The sequence below is a fragment of the Chlamydotis macqueenii genome, chromosome 2, assembly GCF_036417535.1.
Source record: "Chlamydotis macqueenii isolate bChlMac1 chromosome 2, bChlMac1.mat, whole genome shotgun sequence".
Classification (NCBI taxonomy): Eukaryota; Metazoa; Chordata; class Aves; order Otidiformes; family Otididae; genus Chlamydotis; species Chlamydotis macqueenii.
The window spans coordinates 23,239,169-23,254,173 of record NC_141557.1 but is presented as its reverse complement, the minus strand read 5'-3'; the positions used below and the strand labels follow the sequence as shown (position 1 = coordinate 23,254,173).

At 39.1% G+C, this 15,005-nt stretch overlaps 1 protein-coding gene across 2 annotated transcripts in view; it reads right to left on the bottom strand.

Annotated features, from left to right (window-relative positions):
• ZNF804B (zinc finger protein 804B) overlaps positions 1 to 15,005 on the bottom strand; it is a 244,402-nt gene that overhangs the window by 29,546 nt on the left and 199,851 nt on the right. For both annotated transcript variants that reach the window (XM_086741888.1, XM_086741887.1), the window contains exon 2: positions 1,307 to 1,450. In XM_086741888.1, coding sequence (XP_086598014.1) covers positions 1,307 to 1,450 — 144 coding nt within the window. The remainder of the gene's footprint in view (positions 1 to 1,306; positions 1,451 to 15,005) is intronic.

The following is a 15,005-nucleotide window of genomic DNA, read 5'->3' as shown; positions in this document are numbered from 1 at the left end:
GGTTTGGGAGTGGTGGGCCAAGAGTCCCATTAATACCCATGGATAGCTGACTCTGAGCTGCTTGAATTCAGCAGGATGGTTCAGCATAATGCGTGGGCAGACACTAGACAGTTTGTTAATGCAGTGCTGTGATAGATGCACACAGAAAATTCCAGGCTGATTTACATCCTCTATAACACTGCAAAAGACAATAAGATTGCTTGCAGTTTTGCCTTTAGCACTGTTTGTTTTAGTAAACATTTACTATTTCTAGTCTTCTGTCAGAAATACCTGCAACTTCTAAATGATTCACATATTTGTAAGGTAGCTCCTGACCCCTGTGCACCCAGAAGTGTGATCATCCAGAAGACACTGATACCCTGGCAACTTGAATGCACACAATACATGAGAACTTGAATTGTGTAATGTAAGGACTAGTAGAAATACAGGAGAAAAAGATACATCTATGGAATCTAGTTATATGTTATAACTTCTTAGATGAGCAGACATGAACTGTCATATCAGAGGTTCAGAAATGCTCATTCCTGAACTTTGCAAACCATTTTCTTTGAATTCTGAAGTGTTTACGTGAATTAATTGCATTTTCCTTCCATAATGGCAACTGAAATGGGGATTTTACTAAAATTGGAGGAAAACCAGGATACAAGATAGAAGGATAATAGCCATGTATGTGTAGAATACACCTACCACATAGAGACCAGATAAAACTGATCCAAAACCAACGACAAAAAATTAGCAACTATACTCTTTTCCCAGGAATCCCATATCTTCTTGTTCAATAGTAGCCATTATTTTATATTATGTTCTGCATGCAAGGTAAAATGTGTTGCACCCTGAGAAACAATATGAGACATAGATTTCAACATCAAAAACATATGCTTTTTTTAAAAAAATAAACTGCTTTTCTGGCCTTGAAACAGCATGACCAGCTTGAAACATCATGGTCATATGCCTTCTGCATCCAAAAGAGGGACCTGGATATTTCAGGAAGTGATTCTTGCCCCTTCCTCTAGTTTATATGTAATTTAACATTTAGATATATTGAATTCAGAGTGAGTATTGGTATTGAGCACCTATTTAAAACTATAGATGGAGGTCTTTCAGTCAGAGGGGCTTAAAAAGAAATTGTGGTGAAGATTAAAACAATGAATATTTTACATTTTATTTTAATGAAAAATAGCATGATAAAGTTGAAAACGTCAAATGATTAATTGTTTTCTATTTGAATGAATTTAGAAACCTCCCACAATCAATGAGGAAGGAAGATGTCCGTGCTGTAACATGCACGGATATTTGTCAGGTTTACCTGCTTGTGAGCATGGTCGTAAGAATTGATGTGGTTGTCAAATTCCTGGTGTTTGTGGTACTGCTTGTCACATAGTTCACAGTAGAAGTTAGCCTTCACATCCTCCAGAGCCTTGGCTGCAGCTTCCTCCTTCTCAGCATAGTCCTGCAAAGGCAGAAGCAAAGGGAGACACTTTGCTTAGAGACTGTGAGGTCATCCTTCAATTGTGAGCTCAAGCTTCGCAGCTGTTTTTGTCATCCACATAAAAAAACATTAGACTGACTAGGACTGCTAGATTACCAGGCTCCATCATGTACATGCTAAGGAGGTTTTGATCTTAAATTGGATTTAATAAAATAGCTGCATTTCTTGAATAATTATTCTTACTACTTGTAGGTTCTTGCAGTAAGAAAAGTAGGAAGAAACAAGGTGCAGAGAAATACTGTCAGGACGCTGCCTAGCTCTTGGGCAGGAGAGCTGAGCAGTGAAGAACCCAGGGTTAGCCTGTTAACCGTCACAGCAACTCCCAGTTTGCACCAATGCCCATCTGCTCTTTCTTCTCTCAGAAGAAAGAAGCTAGTTTTAGTCTGATACTAAGGCAGATTTTCTCTTCTGTTCTGCTTTCTACCTTCTATGAAATACTCAGTAGGACCAGGCAGCAGTGGGCTATGGCTGGCTGAGATTTCCCTGGAGCAAAGCCACCTCAGCATGAGCATTTTCCGTGCCACCCTGTCCCTTCCCCACATCTTCATGATGAGACATGCCATCCAGCCTACCCAAACTGAATGTGACTGTCACCTGCCTGACACAGACCACCACCACTGACAAGAGCACTAGCTCATGTCCAGGCTTAGGCAAACAGCTGAAAACAGCAAGAACACAATTAGTTCCCACATAGTCCACCTCCATGTCTCCCTAGTGACTCCGGTGGGTGCTCTGGAGAGTCAAGTACTTTGATTTCAATATATTATATTATGTAAGAAGAGAAAACTTAAAACATAGGAGCCAAAAGTTACTGAGCTCCAGATAATGCACTTAAATAAGTGACCTGATAGTAAAAATTGGCATCAGCCTCTGCCAACCTTATTTCTTTTACAAGTACTTAATTATATTGTTACTATTATGACACTTTCTCAAACATTACAGTTTAAAGAGTAAACTTCTGACAAGAAAACATGAACAAAAAAGTTGGTAAAAGCGATTCATTTTATATTCAAATTGACAAGTTGATATTACTTGAGCCTATGTAATATATTGCCAGGGACTGCAGTAATTAATCATTTGCTGTACCAATTTACTCACTTAAAGAAATGGGTACTTTCTGCCACCAGGCTTTCCATGCTATGCAGACAGTGCTGTCTGAAGTCTATGTGTTTTCACCACCCTTTGAGTGACAAAGTCAGAGTACACCGAACCCAAGACATACGGCACATCTGGGACACACTTGCTCTTAGCACATCATGCTGTACAGCATTGCTCCCAGGACCATGCCGGGGTGGAGGCAAGCCTTTGGGCACAGCAGATCAAAACAAATGTACATTTTGAGCCTTTCAGCCCAGGAAGGACTTTCTTAATGAGTGTCACATGTTTCAAGTCTGAGGTTTCACCAAGCAGCAGAGCTGCTAGTTGTCAATGTGACACACTGAACTTTGGACAACTCTGTCCCATGAGTCCTTCTGCTCTGCCCTGGTCTTCATGCCCCCAGGACGGTGTGAGTAGGTCTTTCTCACACAGTAATTTAGAGGCTGATGTTGCTAGTGAGATTAACTTCACCCAAACTAGACTGTCTAGAAGTTAGGTGTATGGTCTAAGGCAGTACCCTAAGCTTCCTCTGCAAAAAACAGAAAAATGATAGCCACTGCCAAATGGTTATTAATCCCATCTATTTCAAAAAGCCTCTTGAGGATGAGATTAAACTCTCCAGAGGTGCTATGTCTCTCAATCGACCACTGCAAGGCTCTAAATTACTAACCTGTCCTACATCCTTAATTCTTAGATTGCTGAACTCGGAGACAATGAATTCTATATTGTATTTCTTTATATTCAATTCTAAATCTCCCCATGAAACTTGCAGGAACTGACCTGCTTGAAGACAGGAGGTCAAAGAGGAATTTTATGGCTGGAATTTTGATTTTACATCTTACAGATGATGCCAATGGCATATCAGTCCCTCTCACAGTGCAAACATCCAAACAAATCTCTTTTCTACATGTATGTGGTTTAGGTGGGTTAGTATACTGCCATATACTCAGATTGGCCAATTGTAAAAACAGGTAGCCTAAGCTAACATTTCTCCACTTGAGAGGTTGCTCAATAATTGTAGTTAATACTTCATTGTATCAGGGGAAATATCCTAGCAATCAAATAGTTAAATAGCTTTCATTAGTTATTTAAATCTACAAAGCCCATTAAAAAGTGATACTTTTCAGCTTATGATTCAGATCCATTGTTTTGCTAGCATAAATTATTCACTGGGCCTTTGGTATAATTAAATTGCATAAATTAGAATGCGGATGCAATAGCATTAATTATGCAGTGATGTCTTCCCTGGAAGTCAAGTGTTGGGGCCAACATATTTTTATTCTAAACTGGTAAAAATGTAAGTTTTGCACTCACTGGCAGCCAGATAAAGCATAATTGGCTTTTTAGTGTTTGATTTTTTTTTTCCCTGGGTCTGAACTGTCAATTAAATGTTTACAGCCTGCTCCATCTTTGCTTCTGCTGAAGGAGAAGCCTAATTGTTTGGGGTGAACACACCATATTACTCTCTGTGAAGCACAACTGAAACTGCTGCTCATGAGCATTCCAAACTGCCAACTTTATCTTTCTCAGCAGAAATTAATACAGTTCCCTCAGCATAAAGACATTTTAAAGTAGCAACAAGGCAGCTCCCAGGTGCATCCTAAGATAATCACAACTACCTCCATTGCCTTATTGCTTAATTATGCTTGTCTACCATGGCAAAAGATATAATTTCCTGCTTGCTTATCGATCAGATGCAGGAAAATTGAATGCTACATCACATACTTTAGAAAGGTCATGGATTTTTCTTTCTCTGCAAAGGCATAAGAACTTGTAGCACTACAGTAAATTTTCAGATCCAGACTGCTAATACCATCTTCCTAGGACTATAGAGACTGGTGGTCAATTCTAGCATAATAAATGCGATCATGTGAAAGAAAATCTGTAGAATGACATCTGTACAAAACATATGTGATCATGACCACCTAGCTACACCAATGCAGACACAGGAGAGCAGGAAAGATGCATCAATGTATTTTGAACTGGGAACTATGAACGGTAATGAATATGTGTGTCACAGTCTCATAAACTTTATTCTGGATCATATGCTACTCACTAATGACATATAGCCTGGGTAAACATATGTATATTTATAAGATAACATAAGTTAGCAGCTCTGCCTTTGAGCCATAGGCAACAGTAAGTGCAAGCTGATGTCAGGGATGATGCAGTCGTTGCAGGTAAGAACACCTAGAAACCATGGGTTAACCACCTCCTATGCTGCTGGATGCAGACCGTATACTGTATAAGGATAAATGAATGCAGAAATTACCTGAATGCATTTTTTTTCCTAGAAGTCTGCAAAATGTTTCCATATTACAGATTGTAATTACATTCGCATCAATTTGGCCCACAGAGGAATGTAACTGTAATAAATGTTTATATATTGGATTAATTTAACAAGAATACTTCTATTGAATGTTAGGCTGGAAGTACTTTCCCTCAGCAGCTACATTTGCAGTATGCTGCTTCTTCTGAAAATGCAATTAATGGCATTTGACATTTCATTTTCTAATACAGGGAAAATCAATAAAAAATCCCATGTAACCGAGTTTTCTAGAATGTTATCACTGACACCTAGTCAATTAGAAATCATTTATTAAATCCAGAGTCTGTAAGAGATATTTAATAGACTGCAGGATCATCAAAGTATGCTGATCTAGGCAAAACAATACAACATTGTCTGCCTCAGTAATTGATAGTAAATACATCTACTGTGTTCAGATGAACTAAGGTGAAAAGTAGGTCACTTGGTACACTAAAACTTTCAGAGGCAGTTTTCCATAAACCCATGGATTTCTCCAAATACAGTAGAGTAAATCATAGTGCTTGTAAATAGAACATGAAAAGTATGACATCATTAGCCCACTAGTGGTCACCTATTTCTAAACTGGAATGCAAAATCAGTGACAGAGCAGCTAACTCACATTATGCAGATCTCAGTAAGTGACAGACTGCTCCCCCTTTGGGACATGAGCAATCAGAGTTGTTAGAGTTTGACAACTTAAATATAATTTTGTGAATCAGATCAGATATGAGTGCAAGTATTAAATACTGATGCAATTACTGAGATGCCTCTTTTCTCGGGAATTCTCAGACTAAAGAAGAAGTAGGACAAATACAAGCACATGAATAAGCTACAGAATTATATTCTACATCTGAGAACTTTAAGTACATTTTTATTAGTGACTTAGATGACAAAATGAACTGTGATTATGTATGACATCTGTGAATGATACTAATTAACAGCACAGGGCATACAAATGCTTTAGGGACCAGGATCAGGATTCAAAATTACTCTAATAATCTTGAAATACAATCTGAAATCAGGAAGATAAAATTTGGCAAGATGTGTGTGAAGTGTTGCACTTTGGAGGGGAAAATGACATTCACCAATACTAGATTGTGAACAGCTAAGTAAACAGAAATGCAAGGAAAAAGGTCCAGAAGGTTAGAGTGGAAAACAAATTAAATTAAAGTCAACAATGAAAGTCAAGGCAAGTCACATTCTGACACGTTACTAGTAGTGTTATATGTAAGATGCTGAGGGTAATCATTCCACTTGATTCAGTATTGGTGATATGTCAGCTATAAAATACTGTTGGGTACATCTACACCAGCAAGTAACTTGGCTCCTGGAACCTGGCCCTCCATCATCCGCACTCTATGTATGATAGTTCATCCCCAGGGTTTAATTTCAGAGTAAACTTGTTAGTTCCCTTTGAGATAAAACTGAATGCAATTCTGAAATAACATTCAGTTCAGGGACCATACTTTATAGGCAGCAAGGATGAGACTTCATCAGGCTCTCTACACCCTGTATGGTTCTCTAACAACTATCAAACATCATTCCCTCAGGCATCCCTATCTCATGGCCTTCCCCAAGGCAAGCAACACTTGCAAGACATGAAAACACATACAGCATCGTGCCACAGAAGAACTACCCAGGAAATGTTCTAACATAGCCCTCAGATTTTTTCAGACAGACTGAAATCAAAACAAACATAACAATTATACCTAAGTATCACCCAGACCTGAGGAGACCTAAGGCCAAGTACGCACTCAACCTATTTACCCTGTGATGCAGTGTGGCTGACAGTTTTTTCTACATCACTGGGCCTGAGAGACTAGGCCTCCTTGTCAGGGCAGATCAAAGTGTAGATGTAGCCTTTGAGGCAGCTTTGGTCGCCATGGTTTGAGAAAGATACAAACGTACTTGGGAAATCCTTGAGCAGGACAGTAGGGATAAAAGGCTTAAAAGTGAGTTTCATGCTTAAATTAGGCAAACTAGATTTCAATCTGTCATTCATATTTTCACTGGATCATTCATGTGAGCACTTGTCAATAACAGTCTTTGAGGGAAATCTGTAGAACTGCCTGGGCTGGTCCAGAACATATCTGGGTGCTCAGGACCTGCACATGGAGGGGTAGAGACAGCAACTGCAGAACTTTCATTTTGAGTGTTCATTCACCACTTCTTCCTCATTCACCAGTTCTTGGGATAACTGCACATAATTTTTATGCATTTATATCTTTTATTCTGCAGCTATAGCAAAATAGATTTTAAAAGATCTCTAAAACTCAGTAGGCAGGTGATAGAATGCAGGAAGTAATCAAAGTACTTGAGTGCAGTGTGAAACTTGAGAACCACAAAAATGTCCTGAGATTAGGATATGCAGTTGAACATCAGGATGATTGAATTAGTGAACTTTTCCCTGAACACTCTTTTTTTTTGCCTGGAGAAAACTCTGCTGTCTTACCTAAAGAATTTGCTCTGGAAGTTTAGCTGTGGAGATAGAAAAAAAAAAGCAAGTAATTTTGTTCAGCTGCAATAGCCAGCAATACAGAACATTTTCATTTACCTCACACATATTCTGCCATTCCCCACCTTGAAAAATCTGTGCATATTTTCTGCCAATGCAGGATCTACAGTGAGAAATTACAGAGTTATATATTGCAAAGGAATTTTTTTCTCCTTCAAAAGCAGTAAATAATGTCATAGAATCACAGAATCATGGAATGCTTAGGGTTGGAAGGGACCTTCAAAGGTCATCTAGTCCAACCCCCCTGCAAGGAGCAGGGACATGCCTGACTAGATCAGGTTGCTCAGAGCCTCATCCAACTTGGCCTTGAATGTTGCCAGGGATAGGGCTTCCACCACCTCTCTGGGCAACCTGTTCCAGTGTTCCACCACCTTCATTGTAAAAAATTTTTTCCTAATGTCTAATCTGAATCTACCTCCCATAATTTTGAAACCATTATCGCTCGTCCTGTTGCAACAGGCCCTACTGAAGAGTTTCTCCCCATGTTTCCTGTAGGCCCCCTTGAGGTATTGGAAGACTGCTATAAGGTCTCCCTGGAGCCTTCTCTTCTCCAGGCTGAACAACCCCAACTCTCTAACTGGTCCATGTTCTTCTTATGTTGGGGGCTCCAGAACTGGATGCAGTACTGCAGATGGGGTCTCACGAGAGCAGAGTAGAGGGGGAGAATCACCTCCCTCGACCTGCTGGCCATGCTTCTTTTGATGCAGCCCAGGATGCAGTTGGCTTTCTGGGCTGCAAGCACGCGTTGTCAGCTCATGTTGAGCTTCTCATCCACTATGTCATTCTCAGCTGACTTGCAGAGGGTAGCTCCTAACTTCTGCAAATAAACACATCTTCATATTTTTCACATTCAGACAATTACTGCAGCATTTTCAAGTATATGCACTTCCATTCTCTACTAGAATGCTGAGACCTGAGAAGTGTAATGCTTTTAGCAGGTTCTACATGCCTTTCAGAGTACATACCTAATGGAACTAATAGGACAGATAGAGAGCTGTAGCTTTAAGGAGTCATAAACCTATTTCTAACTTATTTACTATCAAAATCATCACTGTTGATTGGAATATGCCTTATAGAAAATATGAATTCAAAGAAAAACATCAACAGGGCTATTCAGATCTTCATCAAATCTTTTATATTCTAAGACACATCACTGCTTCTGGTAACTTTATAAGGGACTTGTACTTTGTGATTTTCTAAACACTTTTTCAACCTTATAAATGGAGCATATAACCACTAAAAATCTTTGCTGTGGATATAGAGAGCATTTTTCAAACATCTCAACATCGTTCCCCTCATTTTCAGAAATCAGTGGAGCTTACGCACCTGCATTGATTAGATTTTCTGAACAAGTGATCAAGAGTTGACCTGCAAAGGGAATTAGGTACCTAACTGAAAGGTACATTCAAAATTGTACGTGTCTAGTTTAATTCTAAAATAAATACATAATAAAGTTATTTTGAAAGTTTAGATCATTTTTCATTGTAAAGGGATATATTTAAAGAGATTAAATGAAGTAATTAGCAAAATGTAGTTTCTTTAAGTGGACTAAACTGCCTTGAATGACATATAGTGGAGAAAAAAAAAGTTCTAGGATAAATAATCAGTGCAAAGGATATTAGAAATTAGGATATTAGAACTGAAATAACATAAACAGGAAAGAAAGCTAAATCACCAATTTCAGGAAATGTAGAGTTAAAGTGGAGATCAGTGACAAGTGGTGTCCCTCAGGATCTGTATTAGTACCAGTTCTGTTTAGTATCTTCATTGATGCTATAGACAGTGGGACAGTGTACCCTCAGCAAATTTGCAGATTACACCAAGCTGAGTGGTGTAGTTGACACTCCTGAGGGACAGGATGCCATTCAGAGGGACCTGGACAAGCTCGAGAAGTGGGCCCCTGTGAACTTCGTGAGGTTCAACAAGCCAAGTGCAAGGTCCTGTACTTGGGTCAGGGCAACCCCTGGTTAAAAGAGACGATTATGAAGGATTCACTCCCATGTATTAACCAACTAGTGAGATGTAGATGTAAAACATATATATATAATATTTGAGCACAGCAAATGCAGAATTTCCAAAAAAAGACAGGGAAATAAACTAAAGTGTAAAGACCAAACGACGCATAAAGCGTATTTAGGCTGGAATTCAGAACGGTTGTCATCATTAGTGGAACAGACTTTAGAACAGCCTTCATACTGAAGTAGGAGGTGTCATTTTAAGATGGAGCATGATGCGTTTATGAAGGGGAATATATGATGTGGTTTGGTTGACTATGCTAATAGAAAAGTAAATTAGATTTGAAGATTTAGGAAAATATACAATTACACTAAATCTGCTAAATGATACATGATGCTATCTGATTTTTATCTCTGAGCTTCATTGTTAATCTATGACCTATATTAGTCCTATGATTAGCATTTAACTTATTATTTTGAAACTACTTTCTAGGTATGAAGTAATTAAATAATAATTTCCAAATGTGAGCTCTTAAAAAAAAAAGAAATAAAAATTGTTAACATTCTGTAACTAGAGAAACATCCCAAAAAAGACTAAGGGATGTGACTCAAGGACAACCTGAGAACACAATGGGCATCACAACTGTCAGGGTTGTGACACGGTTATAGATGTTGAAACAATTTCTGAGATAACAATGGAAATGAATGTGGTTTTATTACTGTTATGATTATACGCTAGACATTTAAAAGCAAATTCTAAGAGACTCGTGGGTAAGACTCAGAAGACAGAAGATTATAGAGGATCTCAGAACATTTCCAGCTACTCTGCAGATATGGTGATGGGTGTGAGTGCTATAAATCTGGACTCCCTACTAAGGCTTCAATGAAATTATATTTCGATATGGCTATCTTAAAATGTAGATAGAATAAAAATGTTTTTACCAAATTAGACAGAAGAACTGTTAGGCAGAAGAAGTAAAAATAATACATCACTCAATCTTTCCTTATAGTACAGCTTCTCTGCACAAATGTGAGTCCTTCAGTGAATTTGATTGTGACACTATTGTCTGCCTTCCATTTAAAGTAAGTTCCTTCAATTTGTTCACTATTTCATATTACTTTCTCTCTCCTCCTCTCAAGTCATTATTTCTTTTACCTCTTTTCTGATAAGTGAAATATTATCATCAATTAATCTGAAGAGTTAGTCTTCCATTTATCTCTTACCATTCTCATTTTCCAATTGCAATTTTTAGAGTACAATGCATGTTCCAGCACTGCATTTAATAGATTGTGTGATGTTGTATTTCTTTGTCTGACACCTCTTTTCAGATGAAACCTACTCAACATAATTTAAGATCTTTGTAGGTTTTGACCTAAAACCTTCTCCTATAGAACAAAACAGAACTTAACTTATATGCAGTGTCTTTCATATTTGAGTTAGCTAAAAGCACTTTACAATAATGATACTGATCATGCAGTAACTGTGTAGGAAAATACAGCATTTGTTATGAGCACAGAAATAGTTATCACACAACTTATCCATGGCTGTTAGAATCTTTTTATTAAGTGTCTTATTCATAAATACAGTCTAATCATATCAGATAGCTTTTTATAGTCTTTAATACCAATAATATTAAACATTTACATCTCTCTCTTTTAACATTGTTTGACTGTTTCTTTGAAGATATCATAATATTAAAGCCAGTTCATGTAGACTAATTCAATATAATAAATGAAGCAATATGATGTCTAATATCTGTGGGTTTCTATTGCACATAGCAACACAGAATATTTGTTAATTTTATTATAAAATATTATTAAACTTTTAGTAAATTTAGATTGGTCAGTTTATTTTCTTATATTATGCTTATTTGCAATCTACTTCAGAAAAATGTCTTACAGGATAAGCATTAATCATATATTTGAATTGTATCTATACTGTCCACCTTCTTTTAAAACTTCTCCATAAAATATTGCCTCATCATTGCATTGTGAGGCATTTGATGACATGTTTTTATCCGGAAAGCATGGTATTTCTGCACGTTAGCTTTTCATTCATACCCTTTTGCATTTTTTTTTTCCAACAGAATCCCAAAACATTTATTTAGGAAAGCTTTGGCTTTCCTCAGCACTTGAGATTATCCAAGTGAAAAAGAAAGAATTCCAAGTTGCTCCAGAAGTCCAAATGTACTTACACATGGATTTACACACACATATACCCCTCATCCTCTGCCCCTCATCAAATGCATTCATGCGAGTTGCAAAATTCTATATACTTTTTTTTATTAACTCTGCAGTTTTATACAATTCCATTGAAGAAAGCCAAAGCAAAAAAAAATTCCTTTCATTTATCTGCCAAATGGAAGTGTAATATTTGCATTCTGATTAAAAAAAAAATACATGGGAGGGAGGGAGAGATGGAGGAAGATAGGAAAGAAGAGAGGGTAAAAGGAGGGGTGGAACAGAGGATGGAAGGAACAAAGGATAGAAGGAAGGGTAGAAGTATGGAAGGAAGGAACACTTTTTCTAGCTCTTTTTTTGCTAAATGCTTATGGCTTGAAACCTACCCTGCAGCACACCTGGCAATTAAAAGTAATTTAATTTCTAAATACACCAGGCACTCAACTGGCAGATTAATGGCACCATCATGGCAATTTCCAAATACTTTCTGCCATCCCATGCTCAAAAGCTCAAAATAATCAAATAATCACCCAGTTTCCCCTTCAACTGAAGGGAAAAAATACTTTCAAAATTACTTCTGTGTGATAACTTAAGAATATGTCTACAAGCAAAAGACAGTAGTCCTGACATATCTAAAGAATTAACATGAATACATGATTGCTGACTGTAGAAAACAATTATTGACCAAAGACATTAATTCAGTCTCTGTCTAGCACCTACAGACTTAAAATTGAATTAATATTATCTAATCCAAAAACCCTGTGCCATGTCTACATTCTTGCATCGCATCTTCAGTTCTAACCTTCCTCTAGGAGAGAATTTTCAAGATAAAGTGCTAGTTTTTATTCTCGGCATGGAGTTCTCCTCAGCAGGGAGGAGTGAATGCATTAGTGAAATGAGTGGAGACATGCAAAAAGTGATGGCTCAGCAGCGATGCTGAGGACTGCTGTAGGTGAATGTGACTCAAGTGCCAAGTGGTTTTCTGCAGTTTCCATGCTCAGTGTACATCAGCTCCAGAGGCATGCAGCAGAATCCTTTCAGTCTGTGGTATCTTGCTCAGCTTACAGCTGATCTTGCATTACTTTTTGGCTTTTTTCACTTCCCTCTCTTTTATTTATTTTTTGGTCCCCCCTTTCCTTCAACTTACAACTCATGGTAGAGATAGAACCCTGGTCCTACCTGCCAGTTTCTGTATTTACCAGTCAGTATAGTCAGTAGTGATGTTAATTTAAGAAAATTCAGTCAGAATATATCATTGGTGCAAATTCCTAGCCCTCATGAGAGTGTGAAGAAAACCCCATGCTCATGGTCAGTTGGGACACTTTCATGCCACTTACCAACTCCTCTTGCTATTCTCTAACCCAGGGTAAGGACATATTGCAAAAGAAGGGCTATCTAAAAATGTTTGCCTAAAATGCTCCATTCAATCCTCACTTTTTGTTGAGGTACCTCCCCAGAAACTAGGTAACAAAAAACCAGAGATTGAAACGACCTCCATACCAGGGTCTAGCACAGTCCAGCGTGGCTGAAGTCAATGGAAGTTTTGCTACTGATTCTAATGGGAGGCTAAGATCCAGCTATAATAAGCATAATAAATGGAAAAAGAAAACAAACAAAAAAGAAGATAAACTTTAGATGCAGGGGGATTTCCTGCAATTATTAAAATTATTAAAAGCCTCTTGCAAAGGATGATTTAAAAAAAAAAAAACCAAAGGTGTGGAAACGGAAATTAATATCTGTTTATAATCAAAGACTATATTTTTTGTGCTGTAATATTGTCGTGGTTTTGTTAGTGAGGGGGGGCCTAAGGTGGTAGCTTCTGTAGGAAACTGCTAGAAGTCGCTCCCCTTTGTTCAGTGGACTTGACCGGGCCTAGGGCGGACCTGCTACTGGCCAAGGCCGAGCCGATTGGTAGCAGAATGTCCCGTGATAACGCCTCTGCGATAACATATTTAAGAAGGGGAAAACAGAAAAAAAAAGAGAGAAGAGAAGATGTGAAGAAGCTGAGCAGGGGCAGAGGCACAGAGGGGGAGGCGCAGGCCTCATGGGCCTTGCAGGCCTCACCCTCTCGCCTCCCACCGGGCAGCCAACTGGGCCCGACTCGGTCCGGCCTGGCTGTAAGAAGTGGAGAGGAGATGAGAAGTTAATAAGATGTAAAAGAGATCCTGAGAGACATCTACCAGCTTGTTGTGAGGAACGGCTGCAGACGCCAAGGTCAGTTCAGAAGGAGCGGGAGGAGTAATGCGACTCCTGGCCAAGATTCCCCTGCAGCCTGTGGTGACGACCATGGTGGAGCAGGTTGTCCCCCTGCAGCCCATGGAGGTCCACGGAGGAGCAGAGATCCACTTGGAGCCCGTGAAGGACCCCGTACCGGGGGAGGTGGATGCCTGAAGGCAGCTGTGGCCCGTGGAGGGCCCGCTGGGACAGCTGTTCTGAAGGGACTGCACCCGTGGAAGAGATGACCCACGCCGGAGCAGTTCCACGAAGGACTGTGGCCCGTGGGAGGGACCCCACGATGGAGCAGGGGAGGAATGCGAGGAGTTCTTCCCCCGACCATGAAGCAGCGGCGTAAAACAACGTATGATGAACTGACTGCAACCCCCATTCCCTCTTCCCCCCCTGTGCCGCTTGGGGTGGGGGGGGGAAGGTAGTAGAGATAATGTTAAGCTTGGGAAGAGGGAAGGGTGGATGGAGGTTATCTTGTTCTCTGTCTCATTATCCTGCTATTTGTAGTAATAAATGAATAGTTTTCCCCAAGTCGAGTCTGTTTTGCCCGTGACGGTAACTTTAAGGATTTCTCCCTGTCCTTATCTCAAACCTTGAGCCGTTTTTCCTTATATTTTCTCTCCCTGTTCTCTCGGAAGGTGGGGGGAGTGAGAGAGAGACTGCATAGTCTGGTCCTGATCAGGGCTGAACTACGACAGATATTTTTGGGTAACAGACTAATATGGTACCAAATTGAGAGCAAACATCTTTTGTGCTCTTGAATCCACCATACATGACTGTTGGTATTAGGAATAGCACTGTAGAATACAACATGCAATTCAAAATAAATATGTCAGTGTCTGGGGCACAAAACATCTTAAAGAGATACTTTGCTGAACAAATAGAAAATGATCCAACCTCATCTTGCCTCAAATGAATAAACTGTATAATATAGAGCTAATTCTGTCACAAGTACTTGGTTGGGAATACATTACCCAGATGTAACGAGCACTTCTAGTGCTGCCACAGACACCTGAGGCTTCCTGAGAGAACAACTCAAGCGGCTGATTACAGCTTGATGCTGTTTCACGAGGCCTCCTGGGCTGTCAATTAATCCCATGAACTTACTGAAAATAGTGGAACACTAGAGGTTCTTGATTTCAGAAAAATAAGCTAGTCTGGCATCTCTCAACTTGTAAGAATATTTCTAGCTTCACCATCACCTATTATAAACACAAATGGGAAGTTCTTAAC